This window comes from Puntigrus tetrazona, chromosome 25 (genome assembly GCF_018831695.1).
Source record: "Puntigrus tetrazona isolate hp1 chromosome 25, ASM1883169v1, whole genome shotgun sequence".
NCBI classification, from domain to species: Eukaryota; Metazoa; Chordata; class Actinopteri; order Cypriniformes; family Cyprinidae; genus Puntigrus; species Puntigrus tetrazona.
In genome coordinates, this window is record NC_056723.1 from 12152513 (window position 1) to 12174287 (window position 21775).

The following is a 21775-nucleotide window of genomic DNA, read 5'->3' on the forward strand; positions in this document are numbered from 1 at the left end:
AAATGAGCAGAATTTATTTGTTTAAAGTAGTACTGTCCAATGATTAATCACATTAAAATTAAACATTTTTATTTGCATAATATACGCATATGTGTATATTTGTGAATACATTTATTATGTATATATAAATACACACACTTGCATGTATATATGCTATATTTGTATATTAAATATATTTATATATATAACACAATTTATATAAATGTATACACATGTAAATATTTGTGTGTGTATATATATATATATATATATATATATATATATAATAAATACACAGTGCACACAGATATATTAAAACAATATATATTAATATAAATATGAATATACATTATAATATTAAATATATATTAAAACAACAATGTTTTTTTTTGCATGAATAATCGCACTATACTTCATTTGTTGCATTTATGCAACAGAAGCAACCAAAACTGTATAACACACACTTTTCCATTACATTAATACATTAATTTCTTGCATTCATATCACATTCATGAATGCATCAAGAGTTTTCAAATTAATTCGCATTTGTCGCATTCAGGCAATACTAAATGGTTTTCAGTATTTTTTTTTCATGTCACATTAATTCATGAAACATTTCCAGAAAGAATTTGTGGTAGTCTTTCGTGAAACCATTCTTTCATAAAATCCTGAATTATTGCATAAAAACACCAACAGAATACATTTTTGTAAATTGTTTGTGAAACAGTTTTTATCATATTAATAATTACTGTATTAATCATTTAATAAAACTGTTCTCATAAATGATTAATGCAGAACAAATGTTTGCAAATCATTTTTGCATAAATCGTATCTGCATTTGTCACACATTTGTGCTGAAATATTCATATTCATATGCCATTCGTTGATGAAATATGACTTTTAGGTAAAATGGTTTCCAAAAACGCGGATACATTCATGTTTCATTCATGTGTGAAGCACAAGTAGAGTAAGTTTCTGGGTAATCGTTTGTGAAAATATTTTTATGTAAATGTGTCATCTAGTCATATTAGTTCATTCTAATGAATCATTAATGAAAGCATTCGTATGTGAAGCGACCGGAACACATTTTTTGCTCGTTATTCTTGTGGAAATTTGTCGTGTTCAACACAAGCCAAAAAAATAATAATTTTCAGTTCGTGTTACATTAATAAGTGAAACAAGAATAAACCAGAATCATAACCAGAAGTAATTTCTGTTGTAATCTTTCATACGTAAATAGTCATAATCATGCATTAAAAGGCAAAGGTATGCATTTACTGCATAAAACCATGTTATTACCACATTATTACATTGTCGTATTGATTCCTTCGTAATCATTCAAAAGACGTAGTTCATTTTTTTAAACATGAGCGGACTGAATCTGCGTGATGCATTCGCTGTATGTGCTCTCTCGTGTCATAAATTGTTCGTAATTTACACGACAACGTTGCCCGTTCGGTGACTAATAGCATTGCGTTATTTGCAGATCATCGCGGCTCAGGAGGAGATGCTCAGAAAAGAGAGGGAGCTGGAAGAAGCCCGGAAGAAACTCGCCCACATCCGACAGCAGCAATACAAGTTCCTGCCCAGCGAGCTGCGAGAAGACCAGAGCTGAACCATACCCGTCGGATCATGATTGTTACGGATGATTGGCTGCTCCTTATATGCAGAGATGTCACACGTCATTGGTTGTGTAACTGTCAGGTGACTTGTTAACGTTAAATGTGATTGGCTCACACGGGACTAGCGCCACCGATTGGCTGTATGTTGGGGCATGAATGAATTTCCTCTTACATAGGGCTAATATTTTACTTTCTTGTTTTTTTTGGGTTTTTATAAGATGTAAAGCACTTGTTAGAGGTTTGTTTGCGTGACTGTGTGTTTTACGTATCGATAGTGTGCCGCTCATCGGCGATAGCTTACCATAGGGATCTCGATAACTAATCCTGCACAATGCGTCAATGTTTATAATGAAACCAATGTGAAACTATTAATAACCGGCAGGCAAAAACCAGACAAATTTTACTTATGAAGTACGCTGTAAGCTTTCAATATTCCCGCGAGTTCTCAAGTGACGATAAGCTTGGAGCGCCTCTAGTATGCACTGCTCGATTCATACATATCCCACTCTAGAACCGCGTTATGTTAGTAAGGTTATGAATTATAGGCAGTTGTGAGGAAAGAATGTACCGGTGTGCTTCGTCGCGTTATTTATTGTTAGAAGAAACGGTAATAGAGTAGCTTCCAGCTTCTCTTTGCGTTTGTAGGCGTAGCAGGGGTTGATTCAAGCAAATAGTTTCATTGAGTCCTCTCTTCATGCCTCAGATTGTTACATTTCCCTTGATTCATCTGCGTGTCTAAACTCGGTCAGGTTTGCGCAAGCACAAAAAATATGTTCGGAATTACCTGCTACCGCACTACTTAGACTATTTCTGCAGCATGCTTTTCACGGTATGCGCATTTTGTGCGTTAGAATAATCAGATGACATTACGTATCCCACAATGCAATGGGTTTTTTTTCGTTTCTGTTTTACGAATGAACAAATACAATATTAGCTTCAATTCTGGCTTACCGAATACTAGCCTTTTTTAACAAATAAAAATGCGAAAAAACGGACATTATAGGAAATTACGCGATATGCAGGAACGATATATCCCACAATGCATTGTGCTGCTTCTTTTTGCCAGCGTAATGAATGAACAAGAAGTAATACCAGCTTTCAAATAGCCGTGCTACATATATTTTATATGCGTCAAAATTTTCTAAATAATTTATACTTGGAAAAAATGTGAAACTAAACAAATATACATAGTAACAAAATAAATGTGAATAATAAATAATTATAAGGTCGTGTTTCAGCAATATTACTTCTATTTGTCCAAAATATGCAGTTTGGAGAAACAGTATTGCATAGATCACTATATCCCACAATTAATTTTTAATTTTCAGTGTGATAAATGAACAAAAAAGTAATACCAGACATAGTTTTGGCTGAATTCAAAATGCCATACCATTTTTAAATTTTTAGCACGAAATTGGATACAAATTCGAAAAACCTTTTTGAAAACGATCTGAATGAAATGGGCGTAATAACGAGGTCACGTGTCGACAATTGCTTTTCGCGGACTGCGCACTATTTAAATTTAATTTTGAAATAATAGACAGCAAACACTGCTATTTTACGTATTAAAAAAACCTAGCATTTCATTCCGAACATATTCTACATCTAGAGCTGCGTGAGAAGACGGAAAAACTCGCCAAACGAACTACGCGGCGAAGTCGCGCGGCGACTATGTAGCATACTTACCACTTAAAATGTTTATCGGTGCATCGTAATAACCCAGACTGTTTCACGTGCTGTTTTTAAAGCGATAGTAAGCATTATACAGTATGTACTGCGCAGTATGCAGCACGCGGAGCGCTAGCATTCCGTTCTGAACGCAGCCAGAATCTCAGTGTTGTACTTTCTAATATCACCGTTCTCATACGCTCGCATTTCTAGCTTCCACCACAGATCAACTTCCTGTTCGGGATTGTGCCTGCATGTACAGCGGGAAGCTCCACACCAGTAACTTTGGCGTCAGTGTAGCCTCGCCTGCAGATAGCGCATCTCTTCTGCTTATCGTGTGTGTTTTTGGTCGGGAAAACGAGGGCGAAATTCCCGTTTCGTTTCCTGTTTGCGTCGTGTAGAATAACGTGTGGCACTTACAAGCTGAGAACTGACTGTTGTGACTTCAGATCTGGACTGCATTGTGTCATAGTGCCTTATTCTGACTTCTTCAGTAGCTCGGCGCGTGCAAGTTGCTCCTAAGTGCTGCTCGCGGGCCAGATTTCACTGGAGTTCAACGTTAAAGGTGTTTCGGATCAGCTATAAGCATCGCCCGTCTTCTGAGGAGTGAAGCAGATGTCTTTTGTCCTTTTCAAACTAGCTTTAGATGTGTACCGCGTTGTTTCCGCGTATGGCGACTAAAACTGACATCCGTCGGGCGGCCATTTTGTTCTGCAATATTGTACCTACTGAGGCCTAAAGATGCACTTGCCTTGGCAGGCCGCTATACTGCCGTACAATTAACCATTTAGACGTTTAGATGTAACGAAGGTAACAAACCACGGGTAGGAAAAGGAAGGATGTGATAGTTTCTGTCAGCACTGACTGCTTTCAGCTTGTCCACGTGAAGAAGATTATTGAAATGTCCCAAAAAAAAGAACAAGGTTATCTTGCTTTTCATTTCAATAAACTATTATGTATGAGGTTTCGTTTAGTTCTTTTCGTTTACTTGGAGTTATAGCTATAATGAAGATATTGCAATATGTGGTTGAACATGTGGTGTCTTTCAGTGGAGCCGAAGAAAACAGCAAGAACTATCGCCTTCTTTTGACATAGAGTTAGGGCTGTCTTTAATCAACTGACATAGTGACATTAATAATATTATTAATAATGATAATAATAATGGACATTAAAATGCTGTATGTATAATATTTATCTGGTCACGAAAGTATTTTTTGTATTGCCCTGAAAAAATAAAGAGTTTCAACAAAGTATGATTTGTGAAAGCTTTTTTTTGGCGGATTATACAGGATTATGATTATTATAATAGCGCATTTTTAAGCAATAATAGGATCGAGTTTTATATTAGTGCTCTTATTACATATTTTACATGTACTTAGTATAGTGATAACAGAAAGTGTGTGTGTGTGTATATATATATATATATATATATATATATATATATATATATATATATACACAATATGCATTGAACATATATAAAATATGCACACTTTGTTGTAATTATTCACTTGTATTTTTATATATATATATATATATATATATATATATATTTTTTTTTTTTTTTTTTTTTATTAATTATTAAATGGTTTTAATTAACTATGGAAAAATACTATTTACATTTTTATCCTAAAAGGAATTATGTATGATTATTTGTATTATATTATTATTATTATTATTATTATTATTATTATTTCTGTTATTTATTATTCTAGTATTTTTGAGGATGAAATGTCCCTTGCAAAAATGAACCATGGTTTCAGTAGTAAAATTCTAGTGTTTTCTTTTTTTCTATAGAGCTTACCGTTTGTAACCACACTTTTACTGCAAATACCACGGTTAAACTGTGGTTAGTGAAGCAAAAACATAGTTAATTTGTGGTTTAACTATAGTAACCATTTTGCCTTTTTTCTTTTTTTAGCAGTACTAAAAACATGGTTACCAACCCACATTAAAAATACTATAGTAATTAATTGTAAATACTATAGTGTTTTTGAGCTATACTATAGTAAAGTGTATGATACTGTATATATTACAGTATTTGCAACACTTGTTAATAAATCCTAACTGTAATATTAACTATAGCGAACTGATAAACTATAATAAACACTGTACTATAGCTACTTTAGTGTATTTAAATAAAACATAATGTATAGTTGTAGAAAACTTAGTAGAGTATTAGGTAATTTGTTTATATTAAGTGTTATGTCGCCACAGTAACTATAGAATTACCACAACAAATCAATTCAATTACTGGTTCAAAAAGTACAGTGTTTTTTGTAAATGGGAATATATTTTTTAATTTTTTGGTAACACAATAAGATACAGTAAGGTGTCATTTCTTAACATGGAAAAACAATGAACTATACATTTATTACGGTATTTATTCATCTTTGTTAATGCTAGTTAATAAAAAATACAATCATTAATTGTTGGTCAATCTCACAAAGCAATAATTAATGTAAACAAACAACTTGTGATTTGAATAATGCATTAATAAATTCTGAAATTAAATTCTGAATAAAAGTATTGTTTATTTCATATTAACTAATATAGTTAACTAATGAAACTTGTAAAGTATTACCATTTTTATTTATATATATATATATATATATATATATATATATATATATATATATATTTATGTATATGTATATATATATATATCACAGTGTAAATAGATCATAAATAAATAAAAAAGTATATTTTTGCCATACATCAATTTTATATCATATCTACCAGAAACCATCCAGAAATCCATTGCGATTTTTCTTGCATGCATCTATAACTTAAGTGTGTGTTTTTTAAGCTGAAGCAGACTATGGTATTATATTCGAGAGCACACTAAAGCAAGCAAATGCTCACCATTTACGCCCATTATAAACGTGCTCACGTGCTTCCTCTTATACACTGTCTGCGCTTCAGTCTCTCTCTAGACGGGACACATTCTCTCCAGCGGGTGCCGCTGTTCCTTCTTCATGTGTTGTGGTCTCGGTCATTCTGGGAATTATATTGTGGATGGCTAAATTACAGTCTGTGTGACCAAAAAAGGACATGTGGCAGCTTTTGCTTCGTCTCCCGACGGCGCAGCTGTAAGAGGACGGCATGTTCGGCTTAAACGCGACGGTAAAAAAACGGTTAAATCAATCAATTGACAAAGCTAATATGAGGCAAGACGGAAACATATGCATGCATTATTTAGTCTCATTCGGTTAGTATCCATTAGTTCTAGATATTAAGGCCAGACGGAGGAAGTCCGGCAGACTAGAGCAAAGCTTGTCTAATGAACTCCATATTAGGCTCCTAAAGTGTGTCGCACTTACTATGGGTCCAGCCTGCGGAAAACGAAAAAATGTGGAGCCATTCAGTCTCTACAAGATACACAGCGTACAGTGCTGGCAATAGAAGGAATGTTTGGGGTTTTGGCTCAGATCCGTGAGATTTCGACTCTTTTCCTCCACTGTATGAATCTGAACGTTCACTAAACATTATTGGTCACGTAACTGTGGAGCTCAGCTGATATGGGTCTGTTCGGTCATGTGTGGAGCCCATCTTTAAAGTCTGGACCGAGGCATGATGGGAAACCTCATTAAACGATGCGAACCCTGCGTGAACTCATATGGTTACTTGAAAAAGCCACGTTCACACATGCGGCAAGATCAGACTGTATAAAGTATTGTTGGGCTAAGAAAGAACAATGCTATCATTTGCTCACCTTTTTTTCGGTGGAAATGGGTTTCTGTAAAAAGCGATATCTGTTGATGCAAAATTTTCTTAATTTATCGGCCTTCGTAATGAACCAAGCTTTTGTCTTTTCAAGACATTATTAAAAGACTGTATTGCTGTGTTGCTTTTATCAACAGTTTGGACTCTCGTTCTGACGGCACCCATTCACTTGCAGAGGATCCACTGGCGAGCAAGTGACGTAAGTGACTCGTCTACAACTAGGATGAGAATTCTGAGCTAATTTAAATTTCTGGGTGAGCTATTCTTTGGCGTATTGTAAAAATATTTGCAGTCCGTCTTTGTTTACGTGCTAATATTCGACTGTATGCGCAGCACATGCCGTGCTGTCGGTTTCCTGTCAGCTGGACACATTTTTGTGAGATGATTGGCTTTGTTTGGATTGCTGTATTCGTACCGCAGGAATGACGCGGTCTCGTTTCTGTCGAGAAATACGCTTCAGCGATTTATGACTCATGAAGCTGCTCACGTTTGACGTTTTGTAATATTTGTCGAACAATGAATGCTCTTCTCGGAGAATCTCACACACAGGAATTTTTATTTTTACACATTTGGGTCTTGAATTGATTAAGAAATGACGTGTTTAGACGATGGAATGCCGGTTAGAATGTTTCGGCCTTCTAGAATCGTGTTCTGGAAATCTCAGGCTTTGTTTAATTAAAATTGTGTGTGTGTGAATTCTACAGAGTTGGACACATGAAGGTTGGCCGTGAGGACTTCAGGTATTCGTGATAACTCAAGTTCACGGCAGTTTTATTTTCCAGTAATCTTCACGTCACCTCAGGCCTGAAGTGGAATTCTTCCCAAAGAAGAAAAGGGGGAAAATGAGGGGAAGCGATGTTGTCACAGCTGTTTGACTAATTTTAAGCAACGCTCTCGCTTGGGAATGAAAACCAGCTCACGTTTGTTTGCTTTGCTGTGTTTCCATTGTTAATGAATTTCTGTGGTGTTTAATCTGACACTCCGTTTGCCAAAATACGTTTTGTGAAAACTGAATTGGCCTCACATCGGGGTTATTATAGTTAACCAAAACCATTACAAATAAATGAATAGGATTAAATCAAATAAAATGCCATTACTTTTGAAGAACTAAACTAAAAATAAAAGTAATTGCATGTGTATGGACCTTTTTTATACGTACAAAAAACCCCAAATAACTAAAATGTTGACTTAAATTAAAATGAGCAGAAAATATGAAAATGTTAATAAAAATTATAATAGTACCTTAATGATATTAAAATAGCATTGCAACAGATACAGGATGTAGAATTGGAATGAAAGAAATAAAAAAAATATTAATTTGATGTATGGTTTATTTTACCTGAAATGGACAGTATTTTTATTTAGTCATGTATTTGATAAATTATAATGGAATTAGATACAAAATGAATTTATATGAAGAAACTAAAAATATAATGAAAATACAAATGTATCTATTAGAGGAATCTGCTTGGAGGGGCGCATTTTTTGAGAGTAAACCCAGCAGGCGTGACGGAGCGCTCCGGACTGTACACATGCCTATTTTAGGCTTGTTCGTGACTGGGGTTGCCCGATTTCCGTGTGGTGTCATCCCTGTGGAGCGAGACTCACGGGACGCTGTCCATGCTCTCCGGGGTGGCTGTTTATTGTTATTACAACACATTTCCAAATACAGCGTGCTGTCGCCTTCTTAGTTAGCAGTGTCTGCTATAAGACAAGCGTCGCTGATACTTAGAAACAAGGATCTGAACAAACCGTTATCTTAAGTACTTTTTAAATAAGACGGGTTTAAAACCCATACACTTACAATGAAGAAAGGATCGGTTTCTAGGTTCTTTTAGTTTGGTATCCGACTAGCAAGCGCTCAGAAACCTTAAAAAACAAATTATGAACACCGTGGACAAAAATGTTAAATAAAAACAGAACATTTGAAACAATTCATAATACCTATAGCAGTACAAAAGTGAACTCAGAAGTGTACATTTACTATAGTAGAACTATTACTGTAAAAATATCGACTTCATTTCCATAGTTCTTCTTACACCGAGTAAATATAAATACCTGTCTTTTCACACTTTTAATGTCTGGTTCTACTTATTCCAAACGGTCCCTCGAGGAAGCTCGGGGAACATATGTATTATTTGTTTTTGCAGGCCAGTGTCTGCACCTGTGGGGGACGTTTGGTCTGAGGATCACATTAATAACCTCTGCTCTATGCATCAGCTGAGACGGATGACCTGCCGACCTTCCTCAGGCGGCCCACTGAGACACCGTCCTGCTGGAAAGATGTGAGGAGCAGAGAAAAAGTCGTTTCTGGTATAGGTATAAACAAACTGGTATAGAGGCTGGAGTAAAGGCTCGTTTAGGAAGAATAACTGTATAGATAAACTACGTTAATGTCCACAACGAGGGGGCGATAACGTTATGTGTATGGTAAAATTGAACTGGGTCATCAAAGGTCAGCAGCAAAGATAATAAAAAAAATTTATAAAATGGGATTAGATACATTTGTGTTATTTAGCATATTCTAAGTTTGCAATTTAAAAAGTTATGTGTTACTTTATTGGTAATCTAAAAAAAAAAATTTTAACAATTTTAACAAAATTAAGTAATCTGATTACAGAACTTGAGTTACTTGTAGGAAAGAGACAGGGTTTACCTTAAACCAGGATTAGGCCATAGTTCAATTAGGACATTAAACATTCCTTCGAAAAAAAAGCACTTCTGGTGTGAATTTTAAGACAAAACAAAGGCACTGACATGTTTTAAGGTCAGTCAGTGCCAATTTCTTTCATTTAAACCAGCTCAGTCTCACATTTGGTCTAGGACTAAATGTAGACCGGGGGGGTAAAGTGTTACCACAAACACTGGTAGACAGCATCGCTGATTATAACGGGTTCTATAGTATTTTGGGTAGACACGGTGTAACATTGGTTCAACGGGTCGTTGTATGTGTGGGGCAGAGCTATCAAAATATGGGCGAGACCCTTTTAGGGTAGGGTCGTGTTTTGATCATTTCAAATATCAACATTGGCTACCACAAATCACTTACCTCACCTTTAATATGTTGTGGGAATCAATTCTTAATTCATCACAGTTTAGCCAAATATAGCTTAACTGGCCACATTTTAAGCATTAAAACAAGCACAAATTAATAAGTTGCTGGAATGAATTCAGGCATGTCATGCGCAGTACTCCATACATTTGAAATGAAACAAAACCACAGTCTAGGAAAATGATGGGTACATAAAACTTTGGCAGCTTCAAAATATAATTATAATTTAAACTGTACATAATTGCACCAGTTAGTGGTTTTCCACAGGTGTTTGGAGGACTTTTTTTTTCCTTGTGTTAATGTTTCTGGTCCACTACTTTAAAACGTTTGCAATCCAGTGCTCCGAGTTCTGCTGTGGGCTATCGGATAAAAAAGCTTCCATGCTGTTCTACTAACCGTGGTGTGACTAGGTGCTAGCATTTCTGAGTCAGCGATGATGCCACTGATATATCTGGATTCGAGCTCATGCTGGACACCAAATACTTGAGGTGAGGAGCTAGTGTCTTTTAGCACCCTAAAGCTGGCACTGGTTTGAAGAAAGCTTTCAATCATCTGGACACACCCTTCCGTCTTCATGACACCTCTCCTCAGACTCGCACATCAAACTGTCCTCTCGAGCACTTTATAGACTAGCATTTGAGCCTTTCAACACCTCGCAAATAGATCAGCATTGGTCATTTTACATGGTACAAGTGAATTTAGCCATCACAACATTATAGTGTATGGTCGCAGGTTTGTTTCTTCTAGTCTGGACCAGCATGGAAGTTGAGTTTAGATGGTCTGAACACCAGAGACAAAAGCTTAGAGATTTTGGCAGTGATTGTGCACCGTTTATTCATGAGTGCTAGCCTGGAACCGTCAGAATTAGTTTTTGGTGTAACGCAACACCTTGCCGTCTCGTTCTTAGAAAGGAAACCTCCCAGTCCAGGAGGTTTTTTGCCAAGAAAAGAAGCCACATCTTTCAGCAGAAGAAAAGGCCTGCCGTAAGCGTTTTCTTTCTTTTTCTGTCTCGCTGCTGTGGCTTTCCCCACCCAAACGCTACTAAAGCTGAATAAACAGCAGTGAACAAGGGCTTGCTGAGTTTCTGGAAATATGTGGAGGAAATGGGTCTCTCGTTTAGACAAATGGCCCACTTTTGAGAGGAGTCAAATGAGCCTGCAGGGACCAAACAGCAGGTTGGAGAACATGTTGCTTTCAGTCAAAAGGAGAAACCGAAATGATCGCTGTTGAAGCCTAGATTATACTGTATGAGTTCTACAAATATTTACTGCCACCCCGGAGCTTCAATGTTTTGTTTAAATAGCAATGTCAGTAGCAAGCTGTTCGAGGTGGTGTAGCCTAATGTTTAAAGCTATGGGTTAGAAACTAAAAGGATGTAGGTGTTCTTTATGAGAGGTTGTATACTCAAATCCCACATGTAATTCATAATATGATTAATGATGTAATTTAAAACGCTGTCACAATGTGACTCTTTGGGAAAGGCTGTAGGTTCAAATCCCACACAGTAATTATTTTTTTGCCATAATTGTGCAGTTTATGAAAGGCTGTATGTTCAAATCTCACGCGTAATTCATAATCTGGCACAATTAGAACTCTTTCTGAAACACTGTAGGTTCAAATCCCACGTGTTATTCATAATCTGAAGAAAGCTGTAATAAAATGCTGTAGGCATATATGTAATTCGTATATTTACTATAATTGTGATTTTCTTGAAAGGCTGTAGGTTCAAATCTCACACATAATTCATAATCTAAAACAGTGGTCTTTATGAAAGGCTGCAGGTTCAAATCCCAGATCAAATTCACAATCTAATGAAATCTCTAATAAAAATAGGTTTGAATCCCACACAGAATTCATAATTTAATGAAGCCTGTAATGAAATGCTATAGATTGAATTCCCACATGTAATTCACAATATGCCACCCCGTCAATTAATAATTCTAGGTTTGAATCCCAAATAAATAATTCAGTATAAAGAAGCCCATTTCTACCTCAAAGTAAAAGCATAAAAAAAGGTAACTGTTACTCTTTTTCTCTTAAGTGCAACTTTATGTGTCATTTGCAGTGGTTTTGTTTTTTGTAATTGCAAATGCATATATCAATATGGCACAATATCACATATGTTTTGCACTGTATTTATCTCAGAATTGTTTCTCATAATTGTAACTTCATCTTATAATGTGACCTTATTTTTTCAATGACTTCATATCTCACAAATATCTAAATATCACAAAATATCTCCAATTGCGACTTTGTTTCCCACCATTGTACATTTGTACATTGTACATACTGACGTGATTTTATATATCACCAATGTTCAGAATAACCATTTTTTGTTATTCTGAAAATTGGTTTGGATCACAACATCAGTGAAATTACAAATCAATGACAAAATCAGCGATTGATTAAGGCTAAGCCAATCACATTCTGTTAAAGTTCAACGATTTGCAAGTATAAATGCTGCAATAAATCATTACTTTCATCTGTTTATTTTTAATATCTTTTAATCTATCAAAGATAAAAGAGCCCTAATGTTAACCGGGATTCCCGCATCTGATTGGAGATCTTTCAAAAAATCTGACCCTTGATTTTCAGACTTTCATCAGACGTCCCTCTTTCATCTCTTATGATAAGGTTTTCCTCCTCAAAGCTTCAAGGAGATTTCATACATCCCATGCCAGTTTTCATAAAACACCATAAGCTCAGCATCAGATTTTATTCAGTACAGTCAGCAGAGCAGTTGATCTTAGAAGAATTCCTCTGACTGATCTTGGCCTCGCTCCCACTTCTTCCAGCTCTCAGACAGGAAGTGTGAACCCCCACCAAGACTGACATGAGAACAGTCACAACATCTGAACAAATACTGACAGGGTCACGAGGGCCTGATCTGGGGTGAGCGGACAGCTTGTCAAGAGGTGTGGGTTTCTTTGGTATGTCTCACTCAAAACAGCTTGCAGTTGTGACGCAGAGTCACCATTAACATTTTGTCTGTGTGTGTCCAAGTGAGTGTGTGTTTCACTCACTCCAAACCAGGAATGACCTACGCTTCCCATGCAAGTGTTTAATGTCACAAACCAACAGACAAAGTTCATGGTTCATGGAGTTAACGTATTTTCATTTTGGCCTTTGCATATTGGTAAGCTAATGTGTTGTAATGGGAACACAAATAGCACTCTCTATATTAAGTGTACAAGAAATATTCTAGTAGAGTCTAATATTAGTATGTGAATAAGCTAAAGTGTAATGCTTACACATAGCATATTATGTGTTTTGTTTTACCATGTTGCTAATATGCCGTGTGTACAAATAATGTGCTTTATGATAAGTGCACAGAAGAAAACTAAAGTTAACGTGTTAATGTTAATATGCTAATATCACTTTCATGAAAAGTCTAAAATAAATTGAAGAATACATTTCAATGGTGTTAGCATGTTGCTAAAGTGTAATGCGTTCACAAATAGCATACTAGAGGATTATGGCAAGGGAAAATCAACAAAAAATTCCAATATAGTTTGGTTTTTACATGTAACTAAGTTAATGTGTTAATGCATACAAATAGCACTCTTAATGATGAGTGTAGTGAAATCAAATCAGCAAAATATTCCAGTAGGGTGCACTAATATGATAATGTGTAATGCATACAAATCTTCGTGGTAAGCCTAATGAAGAAATAACAGTACAGTGTATTCTTTGTTTGGTGCTAGCATATAGCTAAATTAATGTGTTAGCTTTAATATATGCAAATGTAAAATCATTTGGCTTGTACATTCTCTTAAAAATTCTCTGAGCTCATTGCAATGCATTCTGATGTTTTACATTCCTGTACCCTTCTTTTAAGCCAAATGATGCCTTAGAATAGAGTCTAAATAGACAGCACAAGATGTTTTACAACGGACAAGCCAAGGAGCTATTTCAGAAATGCATGTATCCTCAGGTAAACCGTCCTGTCTCCTCATTTATCCCTAATTGATTTGTCCCGACTGGGAGAGTTGAACATGACACATGGTCAGTAATGAAGACGAGCACATACCCAGAGGTTTTATAGCTCAGTGAAATGGAAACAAAACTATTTAGGAAGCCATAAACTCAACAGCGGAGCTCATCATGTCAGCACTCAGCACCAAGCTCCATATATGGAAAGATCTGCTACTGCTCCCGTGGAAAGTTTTCACCTACTGACATCTAGGAATGAAAAAAATGGGCAAATATCGATGGAGTTCTGTCAGTGTCACCACTATGTATGTTAACACGCATGCTAAAATGCCTCGATGTCAACCAGGCCTGAATGTTCTGCTGTTGAAACTTGATAGATGGTCCTACATACCTTAGTTTAGTGGAGTTTGTCACCAGAACAGCTTGAAAACATTGTACCAGTGAACCTCCTAAATGAGGCTCATCAGTGCAGAGAATTCCTGATCTCCATCCGGCCCTGGTGCCATTATGGAATCTCTTATCTTGAAGATGCAAAGTAAAGCGAACTGCCAATAAGCGCTTTGTTGACTCCTTCCCAACAGTGTCCAAGTGTTCAACACCACAGTATTTCTATGCTGATTTCATAGCTAGAACGTTTGTTGACTGACAAGCAGTATTTGATTTTCAGTCTTTTTAAGTCTTTTTCCATTCATTTTCGAGTGGAAATGGATCTACTGAACATCTGGAAGAGAACAATCGCTGTCATCTCTTGTCTCGTATGAATTCATCTTTCTGGTCATATGATGGTGGTCTGTCTAGCATGAGATATGTCTCTGAGTTTTTTCCAGCTGTGTTAGTGGAACACAAACAAACACTTCTTAGGGAGGAACCCTTACTAGCCCGCAACTATTCAACCATTATGGCTGCCACCCGCATCAAACGGACGAGAGAAAAGACAGCCCTCAAATGAATCACATTCCACTGCCAAAGCTGCTTGTTTTTCACATTATCATGAATGACGTGAAATGCAGAGGAGTTTGTCTGCTTATTTTCCTCTCCATTTTTATGACCAGGGATATGCTTTACACACAGATAACAATTTGGCCAACAGCTTAAAATGACTGGAGGAGATATGTAGGTCTCGGAGTGACTAGCTGCTTGGTAATTTGAAGGCTGTTCATATGAAAATAATGTCTTGCTACATCCCAATGAAGGGCAGAATTAAAACCGTAATAATTCCATTGTGGTTATTGGAAGAGAAGGGCATTCTGGGTGTTGTGTTTTTTCAAACAAACTACTCTTGGTGGAACATCCTGATGGCAGTTCCTTCCCCCAATAGTTATGATTTATGTATGTGCATGACACAAAGGCTGTCCTAAAGTAGTCTAAAGTAGAAAATTATTGGCTGAGATCATGTAGAGTGCTTTGAAGCTACATTAAAACTCCAATTTTGACCTTCAACCTCTTGGTCCCCATTGAAGTCCTGGAAGGTTTTCCTCAAAAAACATTCTTTTAGACTAAAGAAAGAAAGACTTGAATATCTTGGATGACATGGTGGAGAGCAAATTATCAGGAAATGTTGATTCTGGATCCTATAAAGTGATTATGTTGTCATATCCCATTTACTGCTTTCATATGTGAAACCGAACAATCCAGATGTGTCTAAACCACGTTATCCAACTGAACTGCACTCCACAAACCAAATATCTGCTGATTAAATGCCATTATAATGCAGTGTAGGACAACTATCCAAGCAATTACTACCGTTTCCTGAAACCGCAGAGATATGAGGGCCTTTCGTAACACAGGAACCTTTTCATAGTACCGAACTAATTGTACAGCTACACACTTTTTGGCGCATTAGCACCTCAGAACTGGGAGCGATTTTAATTCCTACTTCAGAGTAGGATCTAAATACGTTCTAGGAAATATCATTGATGCGTAAGATGATAAAACTATTAATTTATTTTCACATAATTGTATATTATTTTATTTTACGTAGTTTACATGGTACGTTGTTTATTATAGTTTAAATGTGGCTATGTTAAGATTCATTTTAATATGCCAATTTGAATATATTTAAAATGAATGAAAGATCCTGCAAGTCCAAATATCATATGAACAAGAAACTATGCTTCTAAGCACAGGTTGAGAGCTGTAGCTCGAACTATGCCGGTTTGCAATGCTGATTGCGAATGTTAGTTTGAACGGTAGATTTGGGAAACACCAAATCGTTGAATTATGCTGGTAGTGACCAAACTTGTAACGATAGTTGGCTAACATGCTTTTAGGAAATGCATGCCCATGCAAACCACTAATCCTAATTCAACACAGTTTCTACTTTGGATTGCTATGGGGAAATACATTGAATACCTAGGAGCTTGGATTGCAATGAAAGTACTTTCTGCTAGTATATAGACCTACGGACGGTTAGAGTTCAGGAGAAGTTTCAAATCAGTGCCAAATAATAAAAGAATTCACCCCTATCATCCTCATCTCTGCCTTGGACTGGAGTCACGTAGGCCTTACAGTGGACATAAACTGGCACTCAAGGCGAAAATCTGCCAGGCATTTCTCCCGTCCCTCCTGAGAGACCAGCTCAGCTCCAATCTCAGCTTGCAGCAGCAGAATGCTGCGCATCTCTTTAATGGGTACCAACAATCTAAACATGAGACCCCTTATGCCAGGGTTTATTAAGTACACAACTCAAAAAGCCATCTAGTTCTCCTCTCTCCTCATGTCCAACTGTGTGAGTCTCATAGCCTCATGTGGTTTGATTGGCCTGTTGGTTTTTGTGTTGCAGGAACTTGTTTGAATTCTACTGTGATGAGTTTGCAGGGTCATTACAGATCAGATCCCAAAGAGAAGTGGTCTTTTATCACCCTGAGAATGTTTATTTTGCTATCATTACACTTTTTATAGGTTTTCACAGCGAAAGAAGAAACAGGTTTTTTGGATCTTCATAAAACCTTGTAAAAGTTTAAAAGGATCCAAAAATGTTTAAGGTTGTTTATAGAACCATCAATGCTAATAAATTATCTTTATTTTTAAGAGTACATCCTATTTATGCTGCTTTATTTTTATTTTTTAAAGCAGCATAAATATTATTCTTTATTTAGAAAGATGCAACCGGCCAATCAGAATCAAATATTTTAGACATCTGTGAAATCAAAAGTATGTCCTGCACATTACATAGTTGGAAATAATAATGAAGATATTACTTAAGAATTAGTTTTTATGACTTATTAATTTGTGGCCATCTTAGTTAACTAGTTTTAGCTTGTAACCACACTGAGCTAATCATTTCTCATTTAATTTATTTGAATTGTGGGCAAAGTAAGTAAAATTCTTGCTTCTTGGTTTTCCGATGACATCTTGGTTTTTCTTTCAGAATCTTCTCAATATTAAGCGATATTCCCACAAAAAATGAACATTTCCCTGTTTTCCATCCCATGTGTTTCGATAAGTTAAGCTGTTCTTCATAGAAGTACTCCTATTATATTCAAAGCCATATGAAAAGGCATAAAGCAACTTGGACATTTCTGTAAATAACTTAATTTGTCTTCCACAGGACAAAGAAAATCGTACGGATTTCCAATTAAATGAGCGTTAGTAGATGTTGACAAAACTGCCATTTTGCCTAAACTAGCTGTTTATGTGATATACAGTATGTTGTATAATAATTCAAAAAGAGTTGGTGAAACCTTAGTGTAAGCGATACATGAGCTTGTTATTAAATGCACATGCACTGGTCATACCTCCAGTGATAACTATCGTAGGGTTTGATTTCACTGGCATGACCGAGTGGAAGCAAGTGTACGCGTGTATGTCATCACCCTCTTGATATGTGTGTGTTGGGCACTCAAGTTGCAGTGGGGTCGAGTTGCACCCCTCCCACCCCCTCTCCATTTGCTGTCCGGAATAAATTTACCCCAGCATGGTACTGGTTAATCCTCTCTATATATACACACTGCAGTTTCCCAGAGCTCCTCAGATGGTATCATAGAGGCGAGAGACTCTTGAAAGACTCTAAAAAGTCAATTTTGTCATTGAGAATACATCCCCCGGGGAGCTTTGGATGCTTCCTGTCACAAGGGAGAGACATAGATAAAGTGAGGGTCATGTGACCGTCTGCGGATGAAGTTTAGTGAGACTTGTAAACAGCTACATATTAGCATTTTCTGAAGAAAATGTGAGCATGCAAAAGTGATGCAAGTTGTTCCCAGGGACCTATAATGATGTTCTGGATGGTTACTAGGTGCATGCTAGGATTTTCTGGTTTCTAGGTCACTGCTAGGTGGTTTCTTGGGTATATTGTGTAGTTGCTAGACAGCTGTTGCCGTATTCTTGGTGGCTGATTCGCAGTTGCCGTTGATTGGCGGTTGCTTAGCATGGTTCATAAGTAGATACTAGGTTTTATGGGGACATTTTCAGGTGTTTGCTAGGGCATTGCTAGACAGTTGCATAGCCAAAGATACAACACAGTAAATATATATATATAAGTAGTGTGTCTTCTGGGAATTTTTACCAATTTTTTGCACAAGGGTGTTCTGGGTCATTGTTAGGTCATTGCTGGGCAGTTCCTAGGTGTGTACTACCTTTTTAGCATAGGAATTTTTTCCCCCAGACCTGTTACTGTCTGCGTTTCCATTGCTGCCATTCATTAAAATTTTAACATATTAATAGATTAATAGAATAACACAATAAAGACCAAAGATTACCTGTTAGATGTACCCAAAATGAATTATATCCTATCACTTTATCACTACGGAGACATCAGAGCCAGCGGCAAATATCAGAAGGACTAGCCGAGTGGAGGCTGCTCTCAGTGGGATATATGAGCACTGAGCGCCCGGTAATGTCCTGGAACTGATTTCTCCAAAATTGGTGAAGCTAATTTTAAAAAGCTATATTTCTGAAAAAAACTACATTCTCACCTGAAATACTTTCAAAACTACAGTTCATGACATAACGGCCCAGTTTCATAGACATGATTTAGCCTAAGCCAGGATTATTCCATAGTTCAAATAGGACATGTAAATAATTTCAGGACAACATTACGACAAAATAAAGGCACTGACATGTTTTAAGATCAGCAAGTTTCTTTCAGTTAAAACTGCTCAGATTTACTCTTTAATTTAGCACTAGGCTTAAGCCTCGTCTGTAAAGCCAGAGGAATAGCAGTAATATTTTAAAAAACCATATTATGCGAATGGATGGTGTTTGGTTGAGTTCATGCAGCATTATATTTCAATCAGCATGTTAAATGCCCAAGTCCCAGCCCCGAAAGTTCTGGACCTTTGAAAAAGTGCTACCTTGTGAGCTGGGACTTTCTGAGGAGTAGATTTTAACCCAGAACTTTATTTAGATCCTGTTTCCTGCGGTGGAAACACACGGAGTACTGTCCCAAAGTCCTTAGGTCCTGGTGAAAGTTCCTGCAGTAGAAACAGTCTTTTTGTGACTGATTACCAGACCGTTGTGATTTAGCTTAGTCCCTCGTTCTCAAGCAATACTGTAAGTCTTTTCCCCCCTGAATACTCATCATGGATAAGTTACATAGAAAAGTAATATTGCATCTTTATATTTAGCCACATAGCACAATATCCATAACACGAATGCTTCAAATTATAAGCCCTGCATTTGAGAAATAGTAATAGTCATATTTGCCCATTTGGTCAACGGCTTAAAATACATCTTACCATTTAATGTGCAGTTCTATATGTAAGTATGTGCAGAAGGACTCTTGTTCTTGTCAGCTTCTCTGGTTTCCTTTGCCTTTCATTCCATAATCCTCAGTAGACATGGGAAGTGTGACCTCTCCTCAGAAGCTTCCGGACAGTCATTAGTAGGGCCTTAAAGAGGACTGAGATACTGTGCTCTCTGATGCATGAATTTGATAAATATAGACAATGTGAATGACAAATGTTAATGCATGGTAAAAAAACACATATTATGCAAAATGTATGTAAATGTAAGTTGGCACTCTTTAACGATAAATATACACCGCTCTTTTTTTCTAAATCCCCTTAAATCATAAGCAGTGTCACAGAACAAGCCAGAACAAGAATCTGACAAATGCCATGTAAAATATGTAAAAAACCATTGACAGACACTGCTGTATTATCAGAGTTTTTGTCTATCACAGTTTTTGAGATGCTAGCCGTAAAGGCACATCCCCGTTCTGGAAAATGGGGCGGGGAGCAGCAGCTCATTTGCATTTAAAGAGACATGCACTGAAACAGGTATTTCTGCTTCCACTCAAAACAGGCATTTTCAAAATGATGTGTGGGATTTTTTTTGTGTGTGTGGAAACTTCACAGACACATTCTGGGGACACATGTGACTTGTGTTACAGCTTGTAAAAAGGGCCATATTTAGTGTCGTTTGATGCATTTCTTCTTTAAAATAAATTTTGTCGTGGCAATTTTGTTTTAACGCTTTCTACAATTTTCTAACACAGTTTTCCCACTGTGTATTTTAAGGGACTTGCTTTCTGTTTGGGAAAGGACAGTGTTCCACGGTTGAGGTCATATCCCGAGGGTCCACAGATTTAGATAAACATGCATCTGATGCCAGCGCAGATCCCTAGCACGGAGGGCCCTGTGTCATAAAACAGTACAAGATCACCAGAGAGGATAAACCGTCAAGAACAACAAGAAGACATAAACAATATCTTTCCACAGCAACCTCAGCTTTCCTTATCGTCCCTGATGCTGGTTAGTCTTTATATGTTGGAACAGATGGGAGAAGCAATAAGATAATCGCGATCATCAGTCTTTTCCGTTCATGCACATTTCTTCAAATTTAAAAGGTTTGCTTTGTATTAGTTGGACTGGAGAAAGCTGAATATTAAAAGGTCTCAGATAACACTTCCTCTCTCATCTCTACCCAGCCTGTCACTATAAATTTGTACTGTGAGGGATTGCGGACTAATCCGGAGTGATCCTCATATAAACAGTGTTTAATAAAGAGTAGAACGAAGCCAAAAATCAGTTCACACTGTCAGAAACCTTTTATTTCCTAATGGGAAAGTATGAGGAAACCATTTCATTCTGTCTCATTGAGTTACTTCCCAAACGACCAACCAATATTTTTAAATAATATGTCTTTGGAGGACTGCATTTTATTGTAATCTTTTTAGATATTGTTTTCCAAACTACAGACCATCGTCTAATGCTTCTTTTAATAATACTCATTTTATTCCCAAATTGGCTTGAATGCTGTTGCAGGCCTTAGGGGTATTTATGTTATTATGTGTTCAATAAAAATATTTACCCATAGTTCTTTGGGGCTTGTTTATATCAGCCGCGCTGCATCCAGCCATGGAAAAAAAATGGACGTTTGTTACAGCTATTGCATTGCAATAACAGGAAATGTCATAACAGTGATAACAGTCATCTGTGAATTGCATTCTCATATAATTTGTCTTTTACATTATAACTTTGTGACAAAAAGAGAAGAAAGATTTGTTTGTTTTTGCATTATTTTAAAGACTCATTACTCATTGTAAGGTAAAGCTTATTGGAGAAAAACGATTTTTCATTCTTTTAATAAAAATGCTGCTTCCGAATTGTTTGTTTGTGGTTATTAATTAATAAATGTATTTATTTTCAACGCACGATAATGACATATAGGGGCTGAATGCATGCAAGCAAGAAACCTTTTATGAAAATCAAGTGAGTTTAAAAAAAAAAACAACCAAACTGCTTTGAGCTATTTAATACAATTACAAGAGAACAGAAATAGTGCAAGACAACTGGTATTATATTTAAGACTGGGGTTATTTTAGGGAATTATCGCATTATGTTTGACCACT

The 21775-nt window shown here is 36.5% G+C and overlaps 1 protein-coding gene and 1 long non-coding RNA gene across 2 annotated transcripts in view; both read left to right on the forward strand.

The window, feature by feature from the left end:
- The window catches only part of tln2b (talin 2b), a 115795-nt gene extending 111281 nt beyond the window's left edge, over positions 1-4514 (forward strand). Inside the window, 1 exon segment of the mRNA XM_043228047.1 lies at positions 1466-4514. Coding sequence (XP_043083982.1) covers positions 1466-1594 — 129 coding nt within the window. The 3' untranslated portion in view covers positions 1595-4514.
- Positions 4515-6273: 1759 nt separating this feature from the next.
- Positions 6274-21523, forward strand: LOC122330349. The gene is made up of 4 exons (XR_006248003.1): positions 6274-6395; positions 7133-7249; positions 7700-9280; positions 20442-21523. It is a non-coding gene; the product is annotated as an uncharacterized LOC122330349 (long non-coding RNA).
- The last annotated feature ends 252 nt before the right edge of the window (positions 21524-21775 follow it).